At 43.7% G+C, this 12,390-nt stretch overlaps 1 protein-coding gene across 1 annotated transcript in view; it reads left to right on the top strand.

Moving 5' to 3' along the window:
- The first annotated feature begins 2,140 nt into the window (after positions 1-2,140).
- The window catches only part of Erbb4 (erb-b2 receptor tyrosine kinase 4), a 972,219-nt gene continuing 961,969 nt past the window's right edge, over positions 2,141-12,390 (top strand). Inside the window, exon 1 of the mRNA XM_090354754.1 lies at positions 2,141-2,597. Within this exon, the coding sequence (XP_090210880.1) occupies positions 2,516-2,597 (82 nt within the window). The 5' untranslated portion in view covers positions 2,141-2,515. The remainder of the gene's footprint in view (positions 2,598-12,390) is intronic.

Here is a 12,390-nt window from a genome sequence, read left to right as displayed (position 1 = left end):
AAGACAACAAAATGGGAGAAAGGGACAGAGAGAATTTAAAAAAGAAGATGACATAAGCAGAGAACTATATGACAGAAACAAAGATAAATTCCCAAGAGTGGTGGTGACAATTCTGTAAAATTGGTACCATTCTGGTCAAGTCACCAGGATTTGCTCTGGGCTCAGTCCCTCCCCGCCCTATGCTGCTTCTGGATAAAACAGCATGCTCAGCTTGTTTGACCTCTACTGGGCCTGTTACTTGCTATGGGTCTAAGAAAGGGAAGGCTTTAGGCCCCAGGCTTTTACTGTTCTATCTGTTCTTAGCTTCATGGACATTCTTAAGGGACAGGGCTATAGATAAAAGATGTAGGAGACCAAGGGAAGGTGTCAAATGATGATTGAGGAGGCCTGGTAGTTTGGTGTTTAAGCTCCCCTGATACTTTTTATTTATATATTTGCTGCTTCTAGAACAACAGACTAAAGAGAGGAATTTATACATATAATGTCTGTGTAAATAGCACACCAATAACCTATTATTCCCAGAAGGTTCTTGCCCGTGCTTGGAAAACTGTTTCAGAAATGTAAAAGGTAAGGGATGTGCAGATCAAATTGGCTTGGTCCAAGGATATTCTTGATTTAGAAAAGATCAGATGCTCATATAGCTTGCATTGACCTGAGACCATAAACCGTGGGAGGGAGGAGCAGGATGAGAAGGGGAGGGAGGTCTAGAGTTGTTATAGAATAAGCCTAATCACATGAAGTTACTTAAGTGACCACGTGGTCTCCTTAAGTCCCTTTAAACTGCACAGTTCAGGATTCAGACAATTTCCACAAAATCTAAAACGCAAAGACTCTACAAATATATATGGAGAGGCTACCAGTTACTCGTTAGTGCCCTCTATTTGTGCATGCGTGTATATATGTGTATCTGTCCAGGGTTTGAACTCAAGGCCTGGGCACTGTCCCTGAGCTTTTGTGCACAAGGCTAACACTATATCAGTTGAGTCACAGCTCCAATTTGAGTCCTTTATTTACTTGGTTTTGTTTTTGGTAGTGAATTGGAGATGAGTCTTATGGAGGACTTTTAACCCGCAGTCCTCAAATCTCAGCCTCCCGAGTAGCTATGATAATTGGCATGAGCCATAGGGTATTGGGCCACAGTTCCTATTTCTAAAGTATTGCCTGAGTAGAAAGTTCCTCCAGGTAGGAAGAAGAGACAGGCCCCTTTCCTTCCTTCCATCCTTCCTTCTTACCTTCCTTCCTTCCTTCCCTCCCTCCCCTCTTTTTTCTCTCTCCAAGCACTATTATTACCTTTCTTTCTGTCTGCAGAAGGTGCCCACTGTGGATTAGCAAGAGAGAAATTAGTGGCTTTCCTCGGTCAAAAATTTTGTTCTGCAAGTATCCCTCCAGTGGTCTGTCTGCTCCGTGGCCCAGCTGTCCCAGGCTTTTTCAGGGTAGGAAGGAGAGTTCCCATGCGTGGTGATCACAGGTGAGACCTTTAAATCCACCTTCTCCCTTGCCTCAGCCCTCCAGGCTCTGGCTCCATTCCCTGACAGGTGTTTTCCCAACTCCGGAGGCTGAACATTTTGGGGAGTGGCTGAGCCAATAAGATGTCTGTTTGGGGGAGGAGGGCGTGGCTAGTTGGGTCAGAGCAGAGGCGGGGTTTGCGCGGCGGTGGAGAGCCTGCCTGGCTGCGTGGAGGGTTGTTTTACTCCCTCCCTTCACTCCCCCCTCCTCTTTTATTCCGGAGTCTTATTAATTTCTCGGTGGGGCTGCAGCTGGAGACCGCGGAGCAATGGAAATGACGCTCGGAGCTTTAATTACCGCAGCCGCTGGACAAGTGTGAGGAAAGCTGACAGAAAAGAAAAAAAGAAAAAGAAAAAGAAAAAAGAGGAAAAGAGAAAAGGCCAGGATCCGGGAGAAGCTAGACGCTCCGTCCTCCTCCCCCTCCTCCTCTCCCCTCCCCCTCCCCCATCCCTCCCGATTTGGACTCGAGGTGAAAGAAAATTGGGGGAGAAAAAAAGAAGCGCTGCACATAGCCCAGCTTGGGGAGAGGGGCCGGAACCTTACCGCCTCTTTGCAATCAACTTTTTTTGGAAACCTATTTTTTTTCTCCCCCCTCTTCCTTTTATTTATTTTTAATTGTTGACCAACCAGTGAGAGAGAGAGAGAGAGAGAGAGAGAGGCAGAGAAAGTGAGGAAGGAGTAAGCACGCGAAGGCTCCCACGGGGAAATAGCTGCCCAGTCCGGCCCGGAGCACCCAGCCGCCTACCTCGGAGCGCTCTCGCCTCCGCGCGCAGCCCAGCGCGCCCTCTCAGCCCCTGGCGGGGGCTCGGGCTGTAAACCTGCGTGGGGTAGGGAGGACGCGGACTCAAGTCTCCAGCTTTGGGAACCGGTGCACCGTCGCGCGCGTTGCGCCCGCCTCCCTCAGCGGCCCCACGCGCGCCCTGGCTGGGGGTTTCTCCTCCACGCGCGCGAAAGGGGATATGTCATTTGGACATGTAATTGTCAGCACGGGATCCGAGACTCGCAGAAAATGAAGCTGGCGACAGGACTGTGGGTCTGGGGAAGCCTTCTCGTGGCGGCGGCGACTGTCCAGCCCAGCGCTCCTCAGTCAGGTGGGTCGCGCGCGGGTCCTTCTGGCGCTCCAGCTGGGGAACCTCTGCCGTTCGGGTGGCTCGATCGCCTGCGTGCCCGTTCACACGCCCGCCGGTTCCCGCCCGGGCGCGGGGAGACCACTGGATAGGGGCTTTCCGCTGGGGCTTCGGGTCGTCCCTCTGTCCATCCCAACTTGCCCGTGTGAGTGTGTGAATGTGAGTGTGTGTGAGCGCGCGTTGTCTTTTATTTATCGTGAAAATTTACTCTGCGTTCCTGTCCCCTTTTATTCATTTTTATTTTTTTCCTCCCCTCCACCCCCTCCTTCCTTTCTGGCGCGTTTTCTGTTAGTCTAAGCGGGATCGTTTTGGTCGCGCGAGTTTGGGACACAGGACACCCAGACCCCCTCCCCCGCCCCGATAGAAGGGAACCTCCACTGTCCACCGGGGTCTCGGAGAGAAGAAAGCTCCCAGGGGCGCGCACGTCCCGGGTGGCTGGAGGGTCCCCGGGCTGCGCTCGCTGGGCCTTCGTGAGCGGAGGGCTGTGGTGACCCGAGCGCCTGGCGCTGGGCTTGGCACCTGTCTGTGTGGCCGGCGGCCGCTGCGCTCCCCGGAGCCGGAGCCTGGCGAGGTCAGCCCGGACTCCATCCAGCCCTGCCCGGGCAGCTGGAGCGCAACGCCTCGGCCTGAGGGCCGGAACTCCCGACCTCGTGGGCCGGCTTCCCAGAGCTGTCGCCTGATTGACTCGAGGGCTGTTTTGCTGGCTTGCCTGACCTCTTAAAAAATAGAAAAAGAAAAGGAAAGGGAGGAAGGAAAAACAAAGGAAGAAAGGAAAAGGAAAGGAGAGGGGAAAAAAAAATAGGGGCTTGGCACACCGGAGCGGGGGGGCCCGCCTTCCCGGTGGGGCGCGGGGCTTGGCTCTGGGAAGTGTTCTTCCTGTAGTTCAACTTGCTGTTGTTGGCCCTCCAACTTCTCAGTTTACTGCCCGGCCGGGCTGCGGGGCCCAAGGGGCCGCACGGGTCGCCGGCAGCCGAGGTGGGAGCGGTGGCGGCGGCTCGGGGCGCGCACAGTTGGCGCCGCAGGTATTTGGCGAGGCCGAGGGCGATCGGACCCCTGGATCCGAGCGGGGGACGCTCGGTGGCGCGCCCCGGCGGGCTTGGCTGGAGGACAGCACCTGCAGTGCGGGGGAGCGCAAAGTTTCTGGCACTGAGTTTCCCGAGACAGGAGTGGGACAGATTTAAAAAAAAAAAATCGGAGGAGAACCAGTGATTGATGGCGGCCATCGGGGGGGCCTTTGGGACGAGGGGGGTGGGGGGGTGTTAGAGAGATTTCCGCAGGCATCTGGCACTGGGGGCGGGAAGGTGGGAGGCCACAGGGGAGATAAAAGCCTGGGGGTGGGGGAGAGGAGGACTGCGACCAGGAGAGTTTTGAGCCCCCGAGGGTGTCCGGCTGACCTCACCAGGAAAACAGCGCTCAGTAGTTTTCCCGCTCCGCCTCCGCCGTCCCCCCTCCCCGCCTAGTAAATAACAAGTTACAATCCTCGAGTCTTTCAAAGTGACCTTCGCGGGGCATGTGGGCTCCTTTTGTACCTGGGCACCCTCCCGAGGACTCTGAAATTCTTCACGCATACCAGGTTGCGCGCCCCAGCCACGCAGCCATCACACCAAGACGGACTTGCCATTCCAAGCAGCCTCTCCCATTCATTTTCTCCACCCCCCCCCCCCCCGCTCTCTCCCTCTCTCCACACCCATATTTCCCCTCAATGGGTTCATTATGCACAGTGACCCATTCGAAAAACACTTGCAAGGGACACGCAGGCTTAGTGGAGAGGAATCTGGAGGAGGTGACCCCACCGGGGGAGGGCGGCTGTGCGGGTTCAGCCTCGGCCGCTGGGGGACCCCGCTGTCCCCGAGTCCGCTGCAATTGGGGTAGAGACGGTGCGGCTCTAGGGAACTAGACCCTGAGGAAAAGCCTGGTTCAGAATTCCCGCTAGGAATGGAATCCAAAGTAGTTCAGCAGCTGTCCCCCTCTTCCTCACGTCAGGCCACCCCAGGCTGGGCGCCCTCATCCTAGTCTTCTCCTTTCCGGGGAGCAGGAATGGACAAGACCCACCAGTGAGCCCAGCCTGAGCGCCAGGATTAGCGTGTACCATTGTTGTTCCGTCTGTGAGTTCCGTACTTGAAATTCTGGGGGCACCAAAAGCCAGCCTCATTTATCCAAAGCACAAAGTGATCCAGACGAAAAGTCCGCACAAAGCCAAAGCTCCCCGGAGCATCTCTGGGATTCCGGGGACCCTGAATAGGATGGTGATTTCCCCCTTCCCCGCCACTGAACCTGGGAAGGCGCCCCGGGGACCCCCTTTTCCAGCCTCCTCCTCCTCACCTGGCAGGGAACGTTCAGCTTCAGCTGGTTTTCATGGACAGCTGTTCTAAGAACAAGTCACTATCTGGGGTGTGAGTGAGGCGCCGTGTGTGTGTGTGTGTGTGTGTGTGTGTGTGTGTGTGTGTGTGTGTGTGTGTGTGTCAGTCTCCAAGTAGCTCTTGCACGTCGCCCAGTTAGTAGTCGGTAGCAGTTTGCAGGAGTTTGTTTTGGTCCAAATGAGAAATTAAGTGCGGATAAGTAAACTAAGCTGCCAGAGGGCGACAAGATGTTGAGTGAATTGCTTTTAGATGAAACAAATTAAGGAAACGAGAGAAGACAATCCGCTTCTCGCATTATTAGACACGCTTGGAGTTCAGGGGAAAGTGGCATATTTTTGAAATGCTAATTTCATAAGAAGCAGAAGGAATGCACCTTATTTACTGCTCTATGTGAACTAAATAAAAACATAGGCTGGAGGGGGCTAGATCTTTAGGCTATTTCTTAATTTCTTAGAAGAATTGTAGTAGAAAAGAACCTTACTTTGGCTTAGGATAAATGCCTCTTTTGGAGAAGAGAATTTTATATTGATTCTAAAAGATGTTAATCTTATTTCCAGTGATTAATTTTCTCCAGAAATATTATAGCCAAAGGCTTTTTGTATGGCATTTATAAAGCATTTACTACCCAAAGAATAATACTAAAATTTCTATCTTTCCTGGTAGGGTGGGAAATGATTACTATTATATTATTGCCTTTGTATGGAAATAAAAATACATAAGATGAAATCTTAGTATGTGCAAATAAGTTCAGTTCCCATTTCCGGTTGGAGAAATGGTAGTTCTTTTCGTTTTATAGAAACACATCTTTCCTACATATTCAAGATAGTATATTGTTGTAGCTCGAAATTTAGGTGTGTTTCTTTCTACATTTGAGAGGAACATGTTAATGAAACTTAGTTAAAATGGAGAAAAAAACCTTAAATGTATTTTTTAAAAAAGCATCAATTTTTGTTGCATGTGTTTACTGTTAGAACACTCATGAGTACAGGGTTTCCTTTTTGTTTCTTTAATTTTGAAATTCTTAGAGATACAGAAAGCTTTGTAAGGAGAACATATTTTCCCCTCAGAATACTTCTAAATAAATTAATGTGCATTTCTATAGCAGCAAATTACTTGAAAATATCATAACTTTGTACTGTGATGGAATAGAGTAACTCTAGTTCTGTCATGGTTCCTTGTTTTATCCTCTTAAACTCAACTGCTTTTATTCATTTTAATCATGCATGCATAGAAAGTCAAATATCTTGGAAATCAACGTACTTACCACTTTATATGTATTTTTCATTTAGTCATTGGAAATGTGTCTTAATTAAGAAATTACATTAGAATATTTACCAGGGCATGTGTTTCGTGGAAGATTTATGTATTTTTTTTATTCTAACCAGAACACAGTAAGTTTATATTGGCTGATTTTTAAAGTTTGCATTCATTTGATGGAAAATCATATTTCCTTCTGAAAGTAGATTTAAATATTTAGTATTCATGAGCTTTTATCCCTTTGGTTTTTAAATAGAAGTACTATTTATCATGTCTTATGCATTCTCTCTTTCCATTACTATACATCCTTTACATCTTATTATTTATGGAGCTTGCACATGTGAATGTGTCTAGGTGAATATGTATTTGTGTATGTATGTGTATATATATTATATTTCCTTCTATCACTAAGTGTATTCATTTTTTTGTGTGTCTTTCTCAGCAACCTGCCACTCAGCCAATGCAGGAATCCTCTAAGCCAGTTTCATTCTTTCTTTCTGATAAATCTGATATGGCTGGTTGGCTGAACAATTGCAAGCCATTCCATTGCTCAGATTTATTCCTGAAAGAAAATGAAACGACATTGATCCAAGATCACTAGCACATCTCAAAAGCCCTGACTCCAAGGCCAAATCTTTCCACAGAGAAGTTCGTCTTTCTCCCTTTGCTCTCCCCCTCTCTCCTTTTCTCCTTCTCTCCCTCCTTTTCTCCTTCTCTTCCCACTTCTCTCCACTTTCCTCTTTCCGCTCTTGACCAATGAAAGAAGGTATACTAGTATCATTTTTAAAAACGTGATACAAAGAATTGTGCTCTTAATATACTCTGAGGCTTGATCCTTAGCAACACCTTGAGATTAATGAATGTGGAGAATGCATATTCTCCACTATTGAACCAGAATTTTTTTAAACATTGCAATGCCCTAAAGTGTTGTCTTTTTATATTATGTCAGATTAGTTATTTAAAGCATTTAACATATGTTTTAAAGATGGCAATTAAGTTTTGGCTGTGCGATTTTCGGCTGCAGTTGAATATGTGATTAGTAAATACATAAAAATATGTTAACAAAACAAATGACCCAAAAGGATATTCTTTTCAATGCTAACTTACTGGTACTTAATCACTCTTTTGTAGGATACTGCTTTATGTAGATGTTAATATTTACATTGAAATTATCTTATACATGTCCAAGTATATAGCTGTAAAGAATAGAGTATCCCATTGTTATTTCTTTGTAACTAATTCCCTGATGATGCTATTCAGAGTAGAAATTTATCATATTACCAACTTTTCTTCAGGTTATATCATTTTATACTGGTACTAGAATGTTGGTGTTTCTCCTATGGAACCAAATTGCATTTGTATCTATTTTTTATTTTCTGAGTTATTATAAATATTAGAGAGCCAGAGTAAAATCTTGCTAGTAAAAGAGGTCATGATATTCCATTCAAGCAAGCGTTCATTTAAAGTGATGTTAGATTAATTTTACTTGCAACTGTAATCTTTCCATACACTTTAAAGAAGACTGTCTATCTTGTGATTGAGTGTTAAACAAGCTCTAGCCTTGTAGTTTAAATTTGAGTTTCTCTATTTGAAAGACAGTTCCTCCAAGATCTTTAAAATATTTTGGGCAACTCTCTTCTGTCTCTTTGTGAATTGGCTTGTCTGAAACATTTGTAATATATTATCCCATTTCTTCAATGTACAGCAATTTTCTAAATAAAAATAATGACTCTAGTCTTATGTGACATTCAGATACAATTGTTTTTGTACATTCAGTTTGACATAATTCAAATGGCACATGTAATTTAAAATGTGGGTTTATATGTGTATACTGTAAAATAAACTTTATATATGTGTTTGTGAAATAAACTTTCTAGCAGGCCATCTCTTTCAAAACAGAACTTGTGGGAAAAAAATAAGGAGATCTGAATGAATGCAAAATTTGTATCTGAAGGTTATTCCTCCCAAATATTACATTGGGAGAATTGCTCTGCAGATTTTCTCTCTCTCTCTCTCTCTCTCTCTCTCTCTCTCTCTCTCTCTCTCTCTCTCTCTCTCTCTCTCTCTCTCTCTCTCTGTGTGTGTGTGTGTGTGTGTGTGTGTGTGTCCCTGAGATATTCTTTTCCTGATATAGTTTAGTAAACATCAGCTTTTGCCTATATATTTCCATGTTGTAAACCAAAACATTAAGTCACTTTCTTGTCTTCATAATTGGTCCTTATGTTAGTGTTTTCTAGTCAGGAGAGGAAAAAAAGCTATCTCCTTTATGTAATATGAATTTAGAATGCATGGATGTTTGGAGGCCTAATTCTAAACATTTTCTCTGAGCATGTAGCAGTTGTTTAGTAGTCATTTTTAATTTTGATGAATGATCCTATCTTCCCACCTCTCATCACTTAGCACAACTGCAGGGGGCAGCAGCTTTATGAAAATTAACAGCCATGGAGCATCCCTGCTCTGTGGTAGTGCAGCAGCAGTCTTACTCTTCTGGGATACTGTAGAACAAAGCACCAAAAGAAAAGTTAGGACACCCAGGTTCTGGTCCAGTCACTTAGTGATCGTGGGTGAGACCTGCATTTACTGGGTCTTGGTTCGCACACTCTTATCAGTACCTTAAAGTCAAACTTATCTATTCACACTTCAGTTGTTTGTAATGATTCAGCTGGAAAGGGAAAAAGTATCTAGGAGGTTAAAAAAAAAAATCCATGGGTTTTTGATCATTTTTTAAAGTGTACCTCTCATTTCCTAGTGAATTAAAACAACAACAACAGCAACAGCAACAACAACAACAACAACAACAAACCCCTCAGGTTTATAAGCCAGTTGTCAGTGACTCAAGCCTATCATTACAACTAGTCAAGAGGCTAAGATCTGGGGATTTCTGTTTAAAGCCAGCCCAAGCAGGAAAGTCCTTGAGACTTCTGTCTCCAATTTACCAGTAAGAATCCTGAGCAGAAACACCAAGAGACACTCAGGAATTGAGTTCAAGCCTCCAGACTCCCCCCCCCCCCCCCACACACACAAACCACAAAAACAAATTTTTACCTTTTGATTTTCTTAAAATTGTAGAAAGAAACAATCTTTGGGACCTTTGTCATTTATGGTCTTTGTATCTACTGTGCTCTCTGGTCTTCACTGGCTTCATGAAAGTCTAACGCTGCTTTGATGGGAATGATCGAGCTCAGTTCTACCTTTTTTTTAATCTGATGAAACTAAAAGAGGAAAGTCAGGTAACAGAAGATAGTGGCTACTTTGATACAGATATTATTTTATTAAGAAAAAAACCAGAGGTTCTAGGGAAAAGTCATAGACTTTATTTTAAAAAAAAGAAAAGAAATAAAGTTTTCTTGTTTTGAAAGAGAATTCCAGGGCTGGGAAAGTGGCTTAGTGGCAGAATGCTTGCCTAGCATGCATGAAGACCTGGGTTCGATTCCTTAGTACCACACACACCACACACACAAAAAAGGCTGGAGGTGGTGCTGTAGCTCAAGTGGTAGAATGCTAGCTTTAAGCAAAAAAGATCAGGATCAGTGCTCAGGCCCTGAGTTCAAGTCCCAGCACTGGCCAAAAAGAGAGAGGGAGGGAGGGAGGGAGACAGGGAGGGAGAGAGAGAGAGAGAGAGAGAGAGAGAGAGAGAGAGAGAGAGAGAGAGAGAGAGAGAGAGAGAGAGAGAATTCCAAGTATTAACATGAAGTCAATTGGATCCACAGGCCTACTTGTCATACTGCGTAGTTTTTTTTCAAGGGAAAAATCTGTAGGTGATCGTTATTATTTTAATTTATATATTATGTAATAAGCACTGATTGGATATATATAATTTAAAATGCACAAAGAAATTAAGACACAAATGTAGTCAACTTAAGATCCACTAAAGCAATTAAGCACATTTAGACAATTCTATAAGAGGATTGTTTTTCTATGAGGCCAATGCTGGATATAGAATTTTGTCTTCAAAAGTCACATGGGGGCCGGGAGTTTGGCCTAGTGGTAGAGTGCTTGTCTAGCATGCACGAAGACCCAGGTTCGATTCCTCAGTACCACATACATAGAAAAAAGCCGGAAGTGGTACTGAAGCTCAAGTAGTAGAGCTCTAGCCTTGAGTAAGTCCAAGGACAGTGCTTAAACTCTGAGCTCAAGTCCAGGACTGGCAAAAAAAAAAAAAAAAAAGACACATGGGAGCAGCCACCTCAGTATTTATAAAGAAGGATTTCTAAGAGTTTCTTTTATCTAAGACATTATTGAAGATAATGGAAAAATGATAGGGAATGGTCATATGTCTAAACAGAAAATGGCTATTTCTCTAATTCATGAGAAATTAAATGTATACCTATATTAAATATCTTGAAAGAATAAATGATGACTTCCTCAATACTAGTTAGGTGACAGATATTCTAATTCAGAGTTCTCAGGGAATACTTCAAATTTGTCCAGAGTCATTGAATCCAAGGCTCTTTTTCATTTCCATGATGTTTAACAGACCCTCTTATTTATTTCTTCATGTTTCTACTAAAACATAACTGTATCCTTCAAACACAAATGTAAGCAGTAGTTTGAATGTTAAGACTGCAAATTTACTTTTTGGCACATTTACCTCCTACTAGTTGACTTTTGAAAGATGCTGCCTCTGGGCTTTGTGACTTCAAGACTGTTGATCTAACCTTAACTCTGCCTGGTCATGGCTGAGAACTCACCAACAATGTAGCTTTCTTGAGCAAGATCAGGTTCTCAGGAGTCCTAGTCATAGAAAGAAAAATTGAAAATTGTTTTGACAGGAAGAGTCACTTCCTGTTAGTAATTATGGAGTCACCCCCCCCCCAGAAAAAGAATTAACATTGACACCCTGGAAGTTCCTGTGAAACATCATAAAAACTCCTTTGAGGAATAGTTCAGGATCATTACTCTTAATCACATTATCTTCAAAATTGCGTGGGTTACTGAAGCATAGTAAACACCATGAAGAATATGCAAGACTCCATTTCTGAATCCAGGGAGTTAAACGAATAGGAATCAAGAATGTGTGCATGCATGCACATACATATGTATGTGCTTTCCTAGTTATGAATTAGCCCATCTGCAGTTTTGAATTCAAATTTAGAAGTGTTTAAAGAAAAGAGAAATGGAATGATTCCATAATCATTCATTTTTTGTTTTTGAAAAACATGAGACCTGTAGACAATCATTTTCACCTATAAATCTTTTCTATTCTTTGGCCTTCTGTGTGGGTCTTTTCCCACGTGTGTTTGATCTAAGTATATATCCCAATATTGAGCCCTGAGGATAGAATAGGGATCATAAAGTAGCCTTCAGACAATAAATCTTTCAGTCTTTTGACTTCTGCCAAGTCTTTTGACTTCTCATGACTAGTTGAGAGTAACAGAAGAATGTCAATGGCTTCTCCAGGTTCTATGATTCTCTGGCCTGTCATGTGAGCAATAGCACACAGTCTTCTTTCTTTGTAGAGTGGTTCCCAGCAGTAGCAAGGGAGGACTGCCTAATAGAGATCAGGAATGGGAATGACTGTTTTGCTCTAGGCAAACTCTCCTTTTACCAAAAGTATTTCTTTGTTGTTATTTGCTTTCCTTCCCTGTAGGCTTAAAGAATATGAGTTTCTTTCTATAGGGACCTATGAAAATCAAATAAAAATAAAATCAAATAATATTTCTTTCAGACTTGTTAGTCCATTGGTCACTTTGTCTACAACTACATCAATTAAACAAATTTGATTAATACACTCGATGAGTTTCTTTGAAAAATAGAATCATCTGGTCATTGGGAATGTTGCTGGAGTGACAAAGAAAGTTCTCTTGTTTAATGTCCTACAACCTCTAACATCTTCCAGTCACTCTTGCCACTTAGAATTTCATGTTTACTGTTTTAGTTTTTATTCTGAAAGACAGTGCATCCCAATTGTAAAGTTCAAAGCCTGCTAAAAATAATCTCCCAATTTTCTTGTTAACCCTGCCTTGGTGTTTCTAAAGATATATTCTGCCTAAGAGTCAGGCTACTTCCCAAGTTTTCCATGACCAATCCTTTTTCATTCTCTTGGCCTTCACTGACTGTTGCCACGTAATTCATGGCTTCATGCTTCCTCTTCCAGACATTGAGCCCTTTTAGTTCACTACATCTTCTTTCAATTGACC

The sequence above is a fragment of the Megascapheus bottae genome, chromosome 21 (genome assembly GCF_031878675.1).
Source record: "Megascapheus bottae isolate mThoBot1 chromosome 21, mThoBot2.hap1, whole genome shotgun sequence".
Taxonomy (NCBI): Eukaryota; Metazoa; Chordata; class Mammalia; order Rodentia; family Geomyidae; genus Megascapheus; species Megascapheus bottae.
Note: the sequence above shows the minus strand (reverse complement) of the source record. Positions and strands in the feature narration are given on the sequence as shown.